This window comes from Kogia breviceps, chromosome 10, assembly GCF_026419965.1.
Source record: "Kogia breviceps isolate mKogBre1 chromosome 10, mKogBre1 haplotype 1, whole genome shotgun sequence".
NCBI lineage: Eukaryota > Metazoa > Chordata > Mammalia > Artiodactyla > Physeteridae > Kogia > Kogia breviceps.
Genome location: NC_081319.1, coordinates 35520277 through 35539043, shown reverse-complemented (window position 1 = coordinate 35539043; position 18767 = coordinate 35520277). Strand labels below are relative to the sequence as shown.

The window sequence follows — 18767 nt, the reverse complement described above, 5'->3', positions numbered from 1 at the left end:
GACAGGAGGGACAGTGGGTCTTCACAGCTCTCTGTTCCCTAGAGCCCCAGTTGTTACTGATGACCACACCTTTCTAAGGCATCAGTTCCTCTCTAGAGGAGAGGGAAAGGCTCACCATGCTCTCTGCAGTTCTGGGTTGCTGTTAAATCCACGAAGAAAAGGACAGGCTCTGCACCTCAGAGTGTGCTCTGTGGCCAGGCTGCCAGTCAGCCCACCGTGTGTTACCATTCGCAGAGATGCAAATAATTTAAGAGCAAACCCTGTGTTCTCACAACCCGGGTACAACGGTGGCACTCAGCGCACCACGTGATCCAGCTGACTTTTTGGTTTGGCCCTGTCCTCGGGGAGGGAAGCAGAATGTGCCTTTACTTCCCGGCACAGGCTCTGGGTCTCCTCTCTGACCAGCACAGCCAGCTTCCTGAGGGGCACCAGTCCTGTCCTTACCGTGGCCCGCCTCTCCTGTTTTGCCAGCCAAGAGTCCCGCATCTTGAGAAGAGAAGCTGTAAGGAGTAAGACATTGTCTTTATTAAGCAGACGCTCCCATTAGACGTTTATCACAGATCATCAGAGCTGGTGCAGGCGAGCTTTTGTTTACTTGTTAGAGGGTTGACAGAGGGGTCTGGGAGGGTGGCAGTCAGTCCGTGAGGGTAAGTAAGTATGAGATAGGTGCTGGGATTGTGGGAGAGGAGGAGAGAGGAGATGGCAGGGGGGCGGGGGCGGGGTCAGAAGTCATGGCAGTTGGTTGGGAAAATCTTACATTATTTAAGATGAAATTTAAAAAAAATCTCAAACCCTAAGTCAGCATTACAGGTCCCCCATAAATGCACCTGGGGTGATTAACAGGGATTAGAACATCCCTCCTCCGGTTGTTAGAACAGCCAGCGTGTCCACATTCTCCATAGTGTCATAAAAGGCCGGGGCTCTGCAGTGGCTTCCTCTGGGCCTGCACTTGATCACCAATTCATGGGACCTGACACTTCAAAGTACCTTCTGTTCGGTGTTCTTGATCCAGCACTAAGTGTACCGCGTTGTAAACACACTGGGCCCCTTTTTATATGATTCAGACCTGAATTATTATTTCCACAACACGTCCTGGCTTGTTGAAAAGATGCAGTCGGTTTGCAGACAGTTGTTGACCTTGCAACCAGACGCCTCCGTGCACTGTTCTCCCCACCACCCCCTCCGACTCAGGGCTTCCTGGGGGGTATCAGGAGACAACAGGCAGTAATTTAGCACCTACTGTGCTGAGCCCAGAAGAGGATGCAAAATGTATGCCATGTATGTACAGATTTGTAAGTCACAGTCGTAGGGGTGTTGTACCTTCAACAAGGTACAAGGACCTGAAATAACAAGAATAGGGCAGAGCTGCATAACCAGGAGGGTGCAAGGTGGTGGAAGGAGGAGACCTTGCCACGTGTCAAGCACTGTATGGGCTCACGGCTCTGGGCTGGGTGGTGGGATTAGTGGAGGAGGGGACAGAGCAGTCAGCGCAGTCCTCATCCTCAGAGGGTTTTCCATGGGGTAGACCTGCAGGCAGAGGCCCCAGATTCAGTGATCAAGACCTGAGAGACATTCGGAGTCCCCAGGATGGGAGGTATAAGTCAGGAGGATCTGAAAACATGCCATCAGGGCGTTGGCATTTGAGCTGAGTGTGAAGGAGGAAGTGGACGTGGGCAGGTAGAGTTGGGGTGGGGAGGCTAGGGTCCCAGAGGCCTCAGGAGGTGGGCAAGAACCTGGTGGTGGTTTGAGGGATGGAAAGGAGTCCGCTCAGCCTGGAGGATGCAGAGGGAGGGGAGGGAAGCCAGAGCTGGGGAGGAAGAAGGAGCCCGTCAGGAGAGGGGCTGCTCTGCGGGACAGTGGGAGCCCTCGAACATCTTCACCATCCCTGAGCGCTCCTTCCCCTGCGAGACCTTCTGTGCACTGATCCCGCAGCCCTACAAGCCACACCTCTGCCTCAGACGGCGCGCATCGCTGGCCTGTCTCCCTGTAAGCCTTCGTGTCCCTTTAGACCGAGAGCTCTGTGAGGACATCCTGCCGTGGGGGCACACCCTTTGCAGTACTTGGACTGTCGAGGAGGGGCAGGGTTACTGGTTTGTTTCAAGGGCACAGCAGTGAGAATGTGTGAAACGCCGGTCATAGTGGTCTTGACGTGGAAGAAGAGAAGGAGGTGACTGGGGACCCCATGCAAGGAGTAGGAGGGCCTTCTCCTCCCTCAGCTAGCGAGGGGTTGGGGTTGTGACCTTGGGTGCCAGGGCAGGGTCGGCAAGTGCCTCGCTCTGTCCTGCAGGTACTTGGCTTGGTTCAGTGCTGCCCAGGGCCGCGGTCTGCATCGTGTGTGTGTGTATGTGGGGTGTGTGTGTGTGTGTGTGTGGAGGGGTGTGTGTGTGTGTGTGTGTGTGTGTGTGTGTATGTGTTGGCCCATGCACCTGTGGCCTCTCTCACACATGCAGGTGCACCCACCCCGTGTCCCTCTGCACCGGTGGATGGTATGGGCGCTTCCCTTTGGCCCTCCCACACCCCCTGGTTGCCGTGGTTGTTGTGGGGCCCGGGTGTGTCCCCACGTGGTCGGTGTGGCTTCTCCTTCCTACGTGCTCATAAACGTCTGCCCCTGCCCACTCTGTCCAGGGGTACTTTAGTGATGCCTGGAACACGTTTGACTCCCTCATCGTAATCGGCAGCATTGTAGACGTGGCGCTCAGCGAAGCCGACGTGAGTATGTGCCCGCCCGGGGCCACCTCCCATCCTGTCTCTGTCTGCACACCCGCCCGGCCCTGCACTGCATCACCTGGACAAGTCACAGAGCCCAGTCGTACTTGATCGAAAACCAGGAGTTTTCTAACGAGAGCTGCAGAAAAGAGGCCTTTTAGCATAGAGCTTGATCCCCAGGCCTTTAGACACACATCGCCTTTTGGAGGACTGACTGTTTTGCAGCGTTAAGCCGAGTCAGCGGTAGGCAGGGCAAGATAGGCATCTCTAACTGTTTTGATTTGCTGTGTCAGAGGCAATACCCGAAGTGATGTACCTATAACATGTTTGTTTTAGGGTGATTTTTCAAGTAGCCAGGTGGCTTGATGCTAGAATGTTCCCCTTTTATAACACTGTCCTTTTCTTCTTTTTTTCCTGTTGTGCTTCCTCTCTTCTGTGGCTTCTGAATGCTTGCTCTCACAGCACTATTTCACTGATGCATGGAACACTTTTGATGCCTTAATTGTTGTTGGTAGCGTCGTTGATATTGCTATAACTGAAGTGAATGTAAGTAGCAAATTTTGTGTCCTATAACCTCATTAAATCTAACACAGAGGAGACCAGAAACCCTCCCCATGGATCTCTGTACACTTTAGAAATTCAAGCACACATTTGCTTCAAAAGACTAAGAACATTTTGTCCTCTTCCCTCCCTGCCCCGGCCACCCCCCATCCCCTTCCCCTGAATGAGAGTGGGGAAAGAAGGAAAACATTATTTTTAAAGAAGACCTGATTAAAATGTTAAGGACTAGGAGTTAATTGTGTGGGTATGTGAACATTATCGCTCAGTAGCTGGGTGACCTTGGCAGGGCCCCTGGCTGCCTCGTGCCTCAGTTAAAATTTTTGAGCTGGAAAGCAGAGTTCATAACGTGTGCCCTGGTACCCACTGTGGGTCTGTGAAGGCACAGGAGGGAAACCCCACAGCCATGCCCTGAGCACGTGGCCACTGCTGCGGGTGTCCCCTCACCCGTACCCTGTGTCTGCTGAGCCCTACTGGTGACGCTGGGGAACATGCCTATCCTCGCTCCCCAAATAGTGACGCAGATTGAAGGCTGCCCTGGGCCAGGGGAAGGAGGGCCTCGTGTGTATCAGAAGAGGGTGTCAGCGCTCCTTTGTTGCATCCAGTTGAATCCTTTGTTGAGGAGCGGTGCTAGGTGGAGTGAACACCCCACCCAACCTTTAGGAAGCATCCTGAGAACCTTCCTCAAAACTCAGAGGCTGCAGAAGGGGGAGCACCACCTCCCACCGGCCCCTCTCAGATCTGACCCATGCCCAGACCGGGAGGGCCTGATGCGGGCAGAACTGGCCCTGCCCACCTGGTCTGTCCCCAGTTCATCAGCAGGCCTCCATGGGCGCTCAGGTTGTGTGGAGCCCTTCTCAGGGACAGGTGGAGCAAGGGGTAGGCTGCCGTGCTGTGCTGGTTTCCTGCTCCACGGTGCCAACCTGGCCCTCCTCCCCCCATGCCTGGCTGGGAAGGGATTGCCACGCTCTGCCTGGCTGACACCTGCAGGCTCATATGGTCCATCCTGGTGCCCAGACAGCCTGTACCAAATAAGAATGATGAGATCTCTGTATGCCACCGCTTTGGGGGCCAGGCTGACTGTGGAGTGTAGAGTAGCAGGACAGTGCTAGCCTGGACCTGGGCCTCAGTTCCCTCGTGAACCACTGGGGTGAACGATGTCTGCCCTCCCTGCTTCATAGGTATGTTGCAATGACAAAATGATAGGCGTATTGGTGAAAATACTTGCTTAAACTCCCAAAGTGTTAGGGAGATACAATGGTATTATTTTAAATATAGATTTTCCTTGTAATAATAAGCGAAATGAACTGTAAGACATTACCATGTCCATGAGGGTATGAATTAAGCCTCATGACACTCAAATTCATGCCAAGACCAGGTACTGAAATGGTATTTTACTAGACTTAGGTACATAGATCGGCCAACCTCCAGAAGCCCAGACTTATATAAATTCCACGTTATGTGAAATATTCCACAAGTCAGGTATAAAATTGCCATTCATAATGTGTGAATTATGCTTGGTTATAAAATAATCTGATGCTAACGGGAGAACATAGGACCCTCCCTGGGCTGCCAGGGGCTCTCTCCTGAGTTTATGACCAGACATCTGCCTGCTTAATCATCTCACCACATAAAGCACTTACAGCCTGCATCAAAGTACACTTATGTGAACATTCTGGAACCAGACCCTTATGTGAGTCAGAGGTGGTCTATAATGGAAGTGAAAATATCATAAGTGACAATTTGAGCAGGTCTCCCTGGAGCGCTCCGTGCTTCACGTGGTGTGTAGGTGGTGGGGTCCATGCTTAGCTTCTGGGCACCAGGATGTGGCCAGGGTTTGTTCACCAAGTGGACAGCCCAGCTCTCTAATGCCTGACCCCCCAGCACTGGTCCACCGCCGACAGTACGTGCGGCGTGCTGGGGCCGAGCCCACTGTGCCTTCCCTGTGGTGCAGCCCTGCCCAGCAGTGTCTCAGACGTGTCCCCCTTCACCTTCCATCAGTCAGGAAAGCCACAGGTCTATAAAAGCCCACACGAAATTTTTTAGTTAGCATTTGACTTTGGGGTTTCTGTATAATACAGGCTTTCACTGGCATTCAGTCAGACTCAAAAATCCTACCAGTCAACATCCTCATGCTGTTTTTCGGTACGTGACCTTTCCCCTGGTCAGATGGAGCCTGAGACCAAACCTTCCTGAGCCGGGAGCAAGGCGAGTTCAAGGCCCTGGCCCAGTAGAAAACCACCTTAGGGGGCCTCAGCATTTCTGTGCTGGGCCTCGGTGAAGAGGGGACGCTCAAGGCCACCTTCTCATTTATTCAGTCCTTCATCACATCTTTATTGGGCATCTACGACCCTCAGGCCACGGCACAAAGACAGGAGAGACTGGATGTCCTTAACCTCTGGTGACATAACTCTCTGAGTGTAGCCGGTAGTTCCTCTACACGCCCCCATGCCGAGTTCCCCGGGAAGCAGCACACATCATTTCCCTTGGTGGCCCTGTCCCCTGCACTCCTGACTCAGCGGAGCATGAATACTCTTGGTCCATTGTTGGCTGTTTTTAGCTGCCATAAGTCATCATTTTTTGCAATGTTTAACTTGCTGTGCTGTCTCTCCCAACCTCTGTTGCTCTTTCTTTTCCGTTGCCTAATTGACTTTCATGTTGGTTTTGTTTTTAGAAAATTGTAGCGGCAAGTATATATAAACATATATACGGTGAAGTCGTTGTTAAAGCAAAAGCACTCGAAAGACTGTATACTTGTCTTTGGCTTCCCCACCTTTGGTTTTCGCTGAGTTTCACAAGAGTGCTGTGGGTCGTGGTCATCTAAATTGTTTGCTGTGCCCTATTTTGTTGTCTCCAGCCTGGGGCCTGAGCTGGGGCCATCTTGGTCAGTCACGCTTGGCTGTGTGACATGGCACCATAGTCTTCGAGAATGAACGATGTGGCCTGGAAATGAGAAATCGAGCTTGCGTTTGTATTCTTTGCAAAAACATTTTGGATGGCCCTTTCTGTTGTCCTGCTTGCATGCTCACCTGGCCCCCTCCGTCCTGCCGCCCCCTCCCGTGACCCCTACCCTGCCACGGTCATGGTTTGATAGCTCTCATGGACTTCATCACAGTTGCTCATTATGTCATCAAGCTGCTAAAATGTCAGATGAGGACTGGCAGGCTCGGGTTTGCTCCTTCTTCGATGCCTGTTTGTTCCTTGAATGGAGAAATGATCCAGCATCATATTCTGCCTAACCTGGGAAATGGCTGTTGCTGACATTTAGTCTTTCCGATTATCATTATTGGCGGGGAGGCAAAACACTTGTTTAGCAGCAATGTCTGCATTGTTATTACTTAAGAGCATGTACAGAGTCAGTAGGGAGGGCACTCCCAGGGACCTAAGGATTGTCCCTGACTTGTTGTGTACCCGGGTTGGACCAGGTGGGCCACAGCTACACTCAGCCTCTCGTTCTAAATCCACGGTCACGTTGTTAGCATGCTGTATGCTAACCCTTTTCTAGGGACCAGGTCGCTGGTTTCTGGAGACAAACTCAGCAATCCCAAATACAGAAGCCTTCCACCCCAGAGGTGTTACATACCAGCTCAGAAGTAGTCAGAGAGAGGCTCCCCAACAAGAACTCTCCAGGATGCCTGAGGGTAACTGGTTTGCTTCCTGTCTGAATTGGAAAACTGCATCCTTTCAGCTTTTCTAGGAAAAGATGGGAATTAATGCATAAATGCAGACTGATCCCTTTGCACTCGGGAAGCTCAGGGCTCATTTGCCTTCCGTAGTTGCAGGGGGTTGGCCCAGAGCCTACATTGCAAGAGCCTGCTTGGGAGCCCTGTGGGAAGGAGCTTTCCAGACTCTGGCATAGTTGGGCTTCCTAAGGCTGACAGTCCATTTCCCTGTAGGGTTTCCAGATGAAGACTATGGCACCTCGGGAAAGAGTTACCGAGGTCATCTAGTCCAGGCCCTGGGATGACACTGGAATTCCATCTATTGAAACATCTTTCAGCCCCTCGTGCTATCAGTGGAAAACTCCCTGGGGAGTGAGACCTTCCCTAGTCTCACAGCCTCTGGGGGTGTCCTGCGGTTGATCCCAGGAGTGGCAGCTTTCTCATGGTCCATTTCCACCCTTCAGCAGCTACCTGTGTTTCTGAGCCTCCTCCACCCCGTGTAAGGAAGATGGGGATGGCAGCTGCTCTCTTTGCATCCGAGTACTGAAACCTCATCAACTCCAGAAGGGCCCATTGCTTAGCTGTAACAGCCTGCATGGGCTTTTCTGGCGGTCTCATTCTGTGTGGCCCCTCCAGACCTAAAGGGAATGAGCTGGTGTGGGTGACCAGCTGAAGACATGGCCCAGCTTTATCCTGGCCTTGGGCTGCTGCTCTTGGCTCTGGCTGTGTGTTGCAACCACCTGGGAAAGCTTGGGGCCACCCCAGATCGATTAAGTAAGAAGCTTTGGGGTGAGAGCTAGGCATCAGAGTTGTTAAAGATCCCCAGGCAGTGTCAGTGTGTAGCTCAGGGTGAGAGCTGGCCTCCCCTTTTCATCAGGCTGGTGTTTGTAGTTTAGGCAAAGCCATCCTCAGGGTCCCTCCATTTGTAGGATATTTTGGCAACTTGTACTTTCCCCCAGTGCTACCAGTGACACCCTCCCCTGCCCAGTGAGGCATGTGGGGGGGTGTCACAGGCTGCACTGGGGGTGCACGCAGCCTGGTGTGCCATTTGCTCTGTCCTTCCTCTTTTGCATGTTGTGCTGCCTTGTCCCTCCACAAATGCTGTCTTTTCCTCTTCTTTGTTTTTTTTTTTTTTGAGCAAAAGACTACCCATGGTTTCAAGTTCATAGGCCAAGATTTGTCATACTTCAAAGATAGCAGTTGAAAAAGAGATGTGCCCTTCAGAAGTCAGTTTGTCTGCTAACTTTCTCATGTCATAAGGGGAGTGTAAAAGGTCTGTCAGACTTGGCGTTGGCTAGGGAGGGGCCAGCAGAAGAGGCTTGGGCCAAGTCATGGCCAGAAAGAGTGTCTTCCCAAACACCCAGCCTCCTTATTCTCTTGTAAGTCCAACACACAAGTTATGGACATTGCAGAAATATACTATAGAGTGTTCTGTCTTATGCACACTCTGGTCCCCTTGAGCATAGGCAAGTGCACACACACACACACACACACACGACATCCCCTCACAATCCAGCTGTATGGGTGAGACTGGAGCCTCCTGCACACAGCCCTTAGGGAGTTGGTGTGGGCAAGCATGAGAACTTGGGAAAACAAATTCCTTCGCTCGCTAAAGTCATGAGTTAAAAACCATCATCTGTCCTTTTAAGGAGATGTGATCCATTTTGAGATGAGATGATAGAAGGAATGTAAAAAGAGTGACCAGGCTTTGACCAACCCATTGCAGAGGGCACGTTCCGAGCATCCCAGGTGAAGCAGGGACTCCTTTTTAACCCCATCAGAACCCGTTAGTCCTGGCTTAGTAATCTCGTTGAATTTCAGTTGTGATGTGATGTGCCCAGACTCCTTCTATTTTATGAATTTTATAGAGTTTTAGATTTGATCTCAGGAGGCAGCCACTGACGAGAGTGAGACTCCAGAACGGAGTTTTTCCTTTCCCCGCATTTCCCGGGAGGAGAACTCATCAGATGAGGGTGTGCATCCATGTGTGCACACACAACCGTTAGCTGTACAGGCCCACCGTGCAGAGAGGCTCCCTAGAGCCCTGGAGGGCACCCAGGAGTTCTGGACCTCCAGTCAGAAGAGCCTCCTTCCTTTGTTGGCTTCTGGGTCCACCAGCTGCTTCCGCGGAGGTGGCCCCACTGAAGGGGAAAATAAAAGGCCATCATTTCCTGGCTCTTGTTCAGCCTTTACTGTTTGATTTAAAGATGGCTCCTGATATTTGCAAGTTGGCTTACAACCTCTTTGCATTCTCACAAACACTTACTGAGCCTCTAATAAGTGCCAGACACCGTGCTGGGCACTGAGTGGAGTGAGGCAAGGTCCCTTCCCCCTGGGGGCTCACAGACTGAGTGGGGAGGCCGGTGACCACAGGGCAATGAGGGCTGGGATTCTGCACCCTGGGGCCCAAGTGACAGGAGCCCAGCCAGACCTCGGCTGAGGCAGCACTGCGGAAGCTCAGGGACCGCTGGTGCTAGGCTGCTTCTTCCCAAGAGTCACCCAGAACTGAGCCTTCTCGGTGGGGCAGGGAAGGCTTCTGGAGGGAAACCAGCCCCTCTCCTGCTTGCCCTGACTCAGTCTGTCCAGCCCCTCGGCAGCCCCGCCAGTGAGGGCCCATCGGACGCACGCCGCCCAGCTGTGCGGCCCCAGGAGGAGAGGGGGGCAGGGGAGGTCTGTGGACCGCAGGCGGCTGCCACTCCACCCTGTTTGCTAGAGTCATCCTGTTCTTCAGGGTTAGGAAAGGCCTGCCTCAGAGCAGTTAGCGCCTCAGACCTACAACCGTGGCTAAAAAAAGAGAACCAGTCTTCCCATGAGAAGCAGAATCCCACTCTGCATTTCTGTGCTTGGGGACAACTGAAGTCTTGCAGCGTTGTCTTTTACCAGATGTCTTTCAGTCTTGAAGCATCATGTCCTGGGGTGTGAATTAGAAAGCGGTAGTGTCTGAGCCTGCATCAGTGGCTGCCCACCCTCAAGTCCAGTTCCAAGCAGTTCCTATGGCATTTCCTCAGCGAGGGAGCAGATGTGTTATCCTCAGACATGAACCACAGATTTTTTTTAAAAAAAGGAAGGGACACCCTCCTGAACCCTTGCTTCCTTCCCAGTTCATTAATACATTTTCAATCTTTGATTTCTTAAAGCCAACTGAAAGTGAAAATGTCCCTGTCCCAACTGCTACACCTGGGGTAAGATCAGTGACTAGTCTCCAGGGACTGGGCCTTTTCCTTGAGTTTATTTGGCCATGTCGAGTTTTCCACTAGTTGTTCTGTATTCTCCATGGTTGTCCTTCCAGAACAGTGTCTGCAGTGGTTTGCATTCATCATCAGTGTCCAGTACTCTTGACCAGCCCAGTGTCCTCCTCTTCACATGCTAGACCACGTGGACATGCATGTGCTGTGTGGACACAGGGTTTCCCAAGCCCTGTGTTGTTAGCATGTAACTTTTCCTTTCATATCATGCTTTTTAAGGTGAAAAGGCCCTAGAAACACATCTTTAATTCTTACCTCTGCCACCTCTGTTTGCATCTGTTGCTGTTTTTCTGAAAGTGTTGCATGTTCTACTTTCCATTGGGTTTGACCTCTCCATGATAACCCTTCAGAACTCTGAAGAGAGCAATAGAATCTCCATCACCTTTTTCCGTCTTTTCCGAGTGATGCGATTGGTGAAGCTTCTCAGCAGGGGGGAAGGCATCCGGACACTGCTGTGGACTTTCATTAAGTCCTTCCAGGTAAGACCCATGCCAAGAGCTTCTTTGTCTTTGAAGATCATATGGAAGTCAGTGGTTGTCCCCTGTTGTGGAGGGTCCAGACTCCTTTCTGCAGGACCACCGTGACCACCTAGGTCCAGAGAGGACCTGGAATGCTGAGGAGACGGGCCCAGCATTGCTTGGATAAATCAAACAGGATTGCTTGCTTAAGGAAGCAGAAGAGAAAGCAGTAAGGCCTGCAGCTGAGAAATCTGCAGCATTTCTGAGATGGATAGATATACGGGGCTCCCCGCACCTCAGTCCTCCCCAGGATGCCCGGGGTGAATGGTGATGTCTGAGAGGGAGGGTCCCAGCCGACCCCTGGAAGCCTCATAAGGCTGCGGCAGTCCTGTCCGTTGGCTAATCTAGATACAAATCAGAGACTACTTGGCCTTGGCCAGCACACCATCCCCCGTCCTGGGTTATCCAGTGCCTGGGAGGATTACAGAGTGCAGGGCACCTAGGTATAAGCCAGGTCCCCTTTGTCATCTATGGCTTTCCAGCCTGGTGCAGCCTGGTCCTTGGCTGTTCCAAACAGAACCCAGCTTCTCCTGTATCTTCCAGCACCCCACCCTAGATGTTCTGGTCTTCTGGACTCACTCCATTGGGGAGGGGGCCACAGATTCTAATTAAGAGGTGCACTGCAAGGGGGAGTTTGTAGATGTGCACGAACTTTAGAAAATGAGTCATGGATCTTCGTTTCTTTATCTTTTGACTTTTTAATTCAAAAGTAGTAAATGCTCACATTAACAAATTAAGTTATTCGAAGATACACAAAGAACAACCCCATCGGCTCTGAGGAAACTGGTGTTAATAACCCAGGAAACATTTTTCCACAGTGGGTAGAATTTTAACAGGTAAAGAGGAGAAGGGTTAGCATCTAGGGAAGGAGGTAGATCCAGAAACTCAAAGAAGGAAAATCACAAGTCCTGTTGGGGAAAATGAGAGTGTAGGAGGAGCCGAGATGCAGCTCTGAGAGAGGCAGGGAAGGTGGGGGAGGCCTCGAGCAGGTGAGCCTCGGTCCTGGAAAGGGATTAAATCCTACACAGTTGTTATTAATACAAAGTACCAACATTTGTGAATGAACTGCTATAAAAGTAGAATGATTCATGCAATGATGTCATTCTTACATTAAACTTTTTAAAAAGGCTTTGGTCACTATAAGATGAGTTCATGTCACAGACATGACTATACATGACCATTCATGTCCATAAAAATTGAGAAACTATGCCAACAGAATTCTTAAACGTTTGCTCATTTAGGGAGAAAGCGCATACTGCTATGGCAAGGACAGCCTGAAACTAACCCTGTGGGACTCTGTTAACCAGTCCAGTTGTCAGGATGGTGCCACCGCACTGGGCCAAGCTGGCAGTCACAGATCCAGAGCTGGCGCAAGTCGGAAGGTTTTTTAGCCACTGGCTTTCTGATGACCTTTCTCAGATAGGAGAGCAAGTGGAGGCTTTATGCATGTGAGCTTGGCCTTAAGTGTAACAATCTGGGCACTCCCTGGAGGCGTGCCAAGCACACAGACATCTTCTGTCACCTGAGATGAGGGAGACAAGCAGCTGAGGAGCCTTGGATTAAAAGACCAGTGGTGGGCTTCCCTGGTGGCACAGCGGTTGAGAATCCGCCTGCCATTGCAGGGGATGCGGGTTCGAGTCCTGGTCCAAGAAGACCCCGCATGCCATGGAACAACTAGGCCCTTGCGCCACAGCTGCTGTGCCTGCGTTCTAGAGCCACTGAGGCCCGTGCACTTAGAGCCCGTGCTTCGTAACAAGAGAAGCCACCGCAATGAGGGGCCTGTGCACCGCAACGAAGAGGAGCCCCCCACTCGCCGCAACTAGAGAAAGCCCACGCATAGCAACGAAGACCCAACGCAGCTAAAAAAATGAATAAATTAAAATGATAATAATAACAAAAAAAAACGGTGGTCTGACCCGACACGTGCTTATATTTGATGTTCCTAAGGAGAGAGAGCCCAGGCTTGGTGACCACACAGCTAGCTCCTTTTCTTCCCTGGCCCAGCCCCCAGCTCCGCGGTTCTTTCGGAAAGAGTGCATTTTAAGAAAGGTGCCTTGCTTTCTACAGCCACAGTCAGAAAGTGGTTCTTCCCCTCTGACCTAATAATTCCACTCCTCAGGCTTCACCCTAAGGAAGTACTTAAGCAGATGCAAGGTGATTTTGCATAAAGATGTTCCTTTGTGAAAGAGCCCCTTGCCCCCACCCCAAACATACCCACAAAAGAAAGCGGAAGCGATCTGATTGTCTAGCACGTTGGAATTGCTTCATCAATTACAATAGTTTCTGAGAGCGACACTGTTTAGGATTAGGATGCACTGTTAACTGTGGAAAGCACGTCGTCGTGCCTGCAGCTTTGTAACCCGAGGTGTGCATGGGCTGCTGTCCTCAGGGCTGAAGCCGTGCAGCTGGGCTGGGGTTTAAAAAGCTCTTCCTCACTATTGATGGCCTTACAATGTAACATGGAAAAGAATAGAGCGTGTGCCCCATGCGGGCCTTCAGTCTGCCCCGAAGCCATCCGGGGTGACAGGATGCTCGCGCTGAGCCAAGTGCTGCCTCTCTTCCAGGCGCTCCCGTACGTCGCCCTTCTCATCGCCATGCTGTTCTTCATCTACGCGGTTATCGGCATGCAGGTACGCTCCAGCACCTCTCCCCCGGGTCTCCTTTGCTACGTCGCCCCAGATCTGTGGCAGGCTGTACCTTGGCCAGGTGGACTGGAAAGACAGGTCATGATTTTTCAGCCAGACGCCTTGGCTGCTGAAGAGCCATAAAGATGAAAAAGACGTGGCCCTGCAGGAGAGAGCCTGTGCCAACGAGAGCCACAGGGCTCAGAAGGGCATGGGGAGGTTGGAATGTGTCAGAGGAAGCTGGGTTTAGGGCACTCCCCACCCCCAATCTGGGTCTGAGGGGAGCCAACTGATTGAGAAAACCCACCGTTGATTGTAGCAACAGCAAATGCTGTACTGAAAAAAGCCACAATTGTCCTACTTTCTGCCTCAAAGTTGCTAAGAAGATACTGAGTGATAACAAAAGTCTGTTTATCATCTGAAAGCATTACAAACTATTTCTAGATGCTGGGGCTGAACTGGAACTGTTATCTTGCCTCAGAAACGCCCCTCTAAAAAGAAGCGTGAAACCAGGCTCTTCTGTGGCCTGGTCCTGGCTGAAGGGCTGTGGGAAGCTCCCCAGCTCTTCCTGAGGTGGGGCAGGGGGGATAGGAGCTTCCCTAACAGCTGAGCCCTAACGCAAAGTGGGCGGGTAGCGGGCAGAGCCCTCTGGAGGAGAGGGAGGTGGAGGAGCCGGAGGTCCAGGGTCCCTCTGCTACGCTCTCTGCTGGCTCAGGTGCAGCCTTTCAGGTAAGGGAGGGCTGGCTGTGAGTGAAAAAGAAGTGAAGTATTCCCGCAGCAGAGAAATGGTGGTACGTGCTTTTTTATTTTGAAGGCAGAGAAGCATTTGCGAGTGACTAGGACTTTTACCAGGGGTTTTGAACCCAGAGGCAGTGTGCTTGAGCCCCTGTAATTTAGCAGCTTGTGACGCCATGGGCCCCAAAGGGTCTTTTATGCCATAACGTCCTCATATAAAACTTAAGTGGTCTCAGAGAACTGGAAACCGCATCTTGCACACCACCCCCGTGTTCACTCAAGGGTCTTTGTCGGCCATCAAGGTCTTCGAAAATGTCAGTCTGCTTCTGTAATCCCCGCGAGTGAAGAATTTACTAACTTCTCCTCGCCCTTAAGGCAAAGCCCACCCTCCTTCCCATGGTCCAGCGCCCCCCCCCCCCCCGTGCTTGTCTGCAGCCTGGTCTTTGGGCTGTTCGTCACATTCGCGTTCTTTTCATTTCCTGGAGCACCCCGGCCACGTCACCTCGGCTCCTTTGCAGGTCGCACTCCCAATGCCTGGAGCATTCTTCACCCTCCTTGTCACCTGACTGGCTTCTGCTTCCCCTTCAGTTCTGGGCCTTAACCTCACTCTCCCTGGAGGCCTTCCCTGACCCCAGCGCCAGCCTCAGGGATCCTGTGAGCCTATTCTGTGCTTCCCTGTCGTCAGGCTGGACCAGCCCAGCTCCCATCTGGAGAGGCTGCCGGTCTCGTTACTGTTTGCATCCCTTCCCCAGGGTAGGAACTCCTTGAGCTGAGAATGTGCCCAGTGGTTAGCACAGAGCCCAGCATATCTTAGTGGGATGAATAAAGTGCCAGGCACTCTGGGTATTGACCAAACTTGAGTTCTAAATTCACATATAGAGGGTTGTGGGTTTTTTCTTCTTTTTTTTTTCGGTATGACAAAATCTTTTCTTTTTTTCCCCTAATAATTTCTCTCTCTAGATGTTTGGGAAAGTTGCCATGAGAGATAACAACCAGATCAACAGGAACAACAATTTCCAGACCTTTCCTCAGGCAGTGCTGCTGCTGTTCAGGTGACTGAGTCCAGCCCGGAGCAAGTCTCCCTGGTTCTGGGCTCCAGAGCAGCAGAGGACCCGGGTTTTTAAAGCAGTTGGTCATGGTGGCCTTTTGTATTTGTTGGTTTTGTACTATTAAACAGAGACGGTAGCATTTTAGTCACAGAGGAATTTTGCAGGCTTTTGGTCATTCCCATTGTGATTGGCTTAAGGTTTTCCACCCGGGAGTGCGTAGGTCTACTGAGCCGCCGAGAAGGTATAGGGTATATGCTTACACATGGGCACGTGTGCTTAAACAAATGGGAAAATGAAAATTCAGCAGGCATGTAGAGGCCTTTCGCACAGTCAGTGGGGAGCATCCTGAGATGTGAAGTTTCAGACTTTATGGGATTGATTTCAACTCCATTTAATAGCTTTGTAAACAAAGCGCCTTAAAGTGAGAGAACTTTCTAGAGACCATACAAGCAAGTCCTAATGACTGGAGAGCAAGTTCTTTGTAAGTTAGATAGTTTCCAGTTCTTTGCTTTCAACAGAATCAAATGGGGATCTAATCAAGTTGTCAGATGTTAGGTCATTAAAAATAATAATAGTCTAAAAATTGTAACGTAAATGTTTAAAGGAGAGAAGACAACAAAACAAACATACCTTTATACAAAAAGAATTGACTGCTTGTATCAAGTGACTGATATAGATCAAAGGGGGAGGTGCAACAGGGCCTCCCTTTCTGATGTAAGTTGCATTTGAAAATAAGTAGGAATTTCAGTGTAGGAATTTTCACTAAATCAAACTGCCTTTCCCCCCGCCAAAGTACTTAGGTTTTGGTCTAATTAAAAAAATTTTTTTTCCTTAAAATTTCTTAAAGATCTAAGCCTCAAATGCCTTCTTCGTTTCTTTGCTTAATCTTAAAAAGGTGTGCGACGGGGGAGGCGTGGCAGGAAATCATGCTGGCCTGCCTCCCGGGAAAGCTCTGTGACCCCGAGTCCGATTACAACCCCGGGGAGGAGTACACCTGTGGGAGCAACTTTGCCATTGTTTATTTCATCAGTTTTTACATGCTCTGCGCATTTCTGGTAAGTGATCAGAATAGCCACCCCACAACCAATGGATACATATTCATGTAGCATTTGGGATTCAGACCAATGACGTTGCCCCGTCAAATAGCTGTGGCGTATTTTATGCTGCCGAGCAATCTAGACTCCACTGGGCCATCGAGGTTTTGCAGAGCGAGGCCTGTGTTACTAGCACCTTTGGTGTGAGCAGGGGTTGGGTGCCCGCTAACAGGCTTTACCACCCCAGCTTCTTAGGGCTGCTGGTTCTTTTATAAAAATTTCAGAGCCACTGCGCATAGTAGTGACTTACGAGAGTGAGTTATTTGGTGGCAAATTATAACCCTGCAGTGTGTTTCAAAAGGTCAGACAGTACATTCCCCCCTGCCCTCCCCTGGGCCTATACCCAAACCATTTTGGAAAACTAGAAGTCTGCCTTTTTCTTAAACGTTCTCCAGAATGAAAGATTTTCAGCCTCTCTAGGAGAAATGGGTCCAAATGTCTTGTGACCCTTATAATTAGGAAGCACTCACTAGGGTTGAACCCAGCTCATCCCACTACAGCTGAAACTCCCTCTTGATTGACTTTTACAGATCATCAACCTGTTTGTGGCTGTCATCATGGACAATTTCGATTATCTGACCCGGGACTGGTCTATTCTGGGGCCTCACCATTTAGATGAATTCAAAAGGATATGGTCCGAATATGACCCCGAGGCAAAGTAGGTTGAAAAGAATTCCATCTGGCTTGCGTGGGCTGTTTCTGGATGTTGGGTGTGCTTTTCTGTGGAAGGTGGGATGGGCTGAAAACCCAGGCCTGCTGGTGCTGCCCTGCACCTCACGCCGTACTTTGTCTCCAGGGGAAGAATCAAGCACCTGGACGTGGTCACTCTGCTCCGCCGCATCCAGCCCCCCCTGGGGTTTGGGAAATTGTGTCCACACAGGGTAGCCTGCAAGGTAAGTGTCCTGTTGGCCTCCCTGACGGCCTCTCTTGCAGGGACTCCCTGCTTTAGTCAACAAACCTTTACCAAGTGATGCTCTGTGGAGCCTGCTGTCAGGCACTGGAGATGCCGAGATGCATGACATGTGGTTGCTGTCCTTGAGGAGTTCTCAGCTGTGTAACTCTTAGGTCACCCTCTCAGCCAACAATAAGAATAGGAAGGGAATTGTGTAATTTGTCACTGGGTAGAAGGAGGGGATGGTGACATTTTCATCAGGTCCAGCAGGAGAGAAGTAGGAGTTTGTCAGAGGGGGAAGGGCGTTGCAGAAAGGGAGCCCAGGGAGCCCAGACGTGGAGGCAAGAGACTGGAGAGTCGGTGTGGCTGGAACGCAAGAGGAGGTGGCAGAAGGCCTCAGGCCCAAGCTGAGTGTAGCTGCGAGGAGCCTTCTGTGCTATGATGAGTCCCATGGAAGAAACAGGAGTAGACATCCATTCTAGAAAGTTGACTCTTGGCAATGGAGAAGTGAACTAGGGACAGGAGAACACCCAGGAGAGCTGTTGCATTATCTCACTGTGAAGTACCGAGAGCCAGAGGGAAGTGGGCATGGAGAGGAGGGGATGGCTTAGGGATCTGCTTAGCGAGTAGAGTGGAGAGGACTTGGTGGCCTGGACATTTCCTAACTTGTGTGATGGTGCACACAGTGACATGCCCCTCGTGTGCATCTGGCGGTGGCGTCTCGGGGATGGATTCAGATCTCCTGCTGAAACCTCACCCCTCCTCGGATGGGACTCGAACCCATCCGCACCTCAGATTGAGACTTGAACCCACAACTCCTGACTTAGGAGGGGACTTGAACCCACTGTCTCTTAGTTTAAACCACTCACCTGGTGTCAGGACTTACTGAAACTCAGGTTCTTTTGTCTCGATGCAGAAAGAATTCAGCATGAGGCAAAGTGGCCGGCAAAGAGTGAGTTTCTTAGCATAGGATGCTTGTGAGAGATACAAGTGGGTAGGCAAGGGAGCGCAGCCCGGAGAACAAAGAGGGCTACATTTTTATAATCAAAGAAAAGGGGGGTAGGGGAGAAGATCGCCTTCTTCCTCATTTTTGGCTAGACGTCAAGGCTTGTATCCTTAGTTCCTCTTTTAACCCTTGATGGTCTAACCAGGACTGTCATGGCGCTCTTTACATGATATGTATGTTAGCAAAAGGGTGGTAACATATACTAAAAGATGGTAATTCATCTCAGATTTTGGTATAATGTCCCCTTTCACCTAGTTTCTTTCCCCTTTCATCTATATTCCTGTCTTGGCTACACACAGGAATGCAACTCTTCAAGGACCATTAATTCCCTGACTTCATATAACAAGATTCAGATCTCATATCTATTGTCTTGTACTTTAACTACATATGTAGATTGTTGCTTGGTTACTGGATTCTTTTCTTGAGCTGTCTCCCACTGCTTAAACAGTCTCCCAAACTCCTTTAGAATTCTCTTTCTGACTTTAATCCCCTAGTGGGATTTTTTCTTATTAATTTATTTGGTTGCATCGGGTCTTCATTGTGGCATGCGGGATCTTTCGTTGCAGTGTGTGGGCTCTTCGTTGCAGCATGTGGGCTTCTCTAGTTGTGGCGCGTGGGCTCAGTAGTTGCGGCGCACAGGCTCCAGGACGCACGGGCTCAGTAGCTGCAGCGCACGGG

General features: G+C 50.8%; 1 protein-coding gene across 10 annotated transcripts in view; it reads left to right on the top strand.

Moving 5' to 3' along the window:
• The window catches only part of CACNA1D (calcium voltage-gated channel subunit alpha1 D), a 328454-nt gene that overhangs the window by 276962 nt on the left and 32725 nt on the right, over window positions 1–18767 (top strand). For 3 of the 10 annotated variants that reach the window (XM_067043912.1, XM_067043911.1, XM_067043917.1), the window contains 8 exons: window positions 3169–3252; window positions 10064–10108; window positions 10522–10650; window positions 13254–13319; window positions 15009–15100; window positions 15993–16152; window positions 16722–16849; window positions 16988–17084. In XM_067043912.1, the coding sequence (XP_066900013.1) occupies window positions 3169–3252; window positions 10064–10108; window positions 10522–10650; window positions 13254–13319; window positions 15009–15100; window positions 15993–16152; window positions 16722–16849; window positions 16988–17084 (801 nt within the window). Of the gene's footprint in view, window positions 1–2625; window positions 2710–3168; window positions 3253–10063; window positions 10109–10521; window positions 10651–13253; window positions 13320–15008; window positions 15101–15992; window positions 16153–16721; window positions 16850–16987; window positions 17085–18767 lie in introns of all 10 variants that reach the window. The other 7 variants (XM_067043914.1, XM_067043916.1, XM_059075736.2 and 4 more) reach the window with 4 other exon arrangements.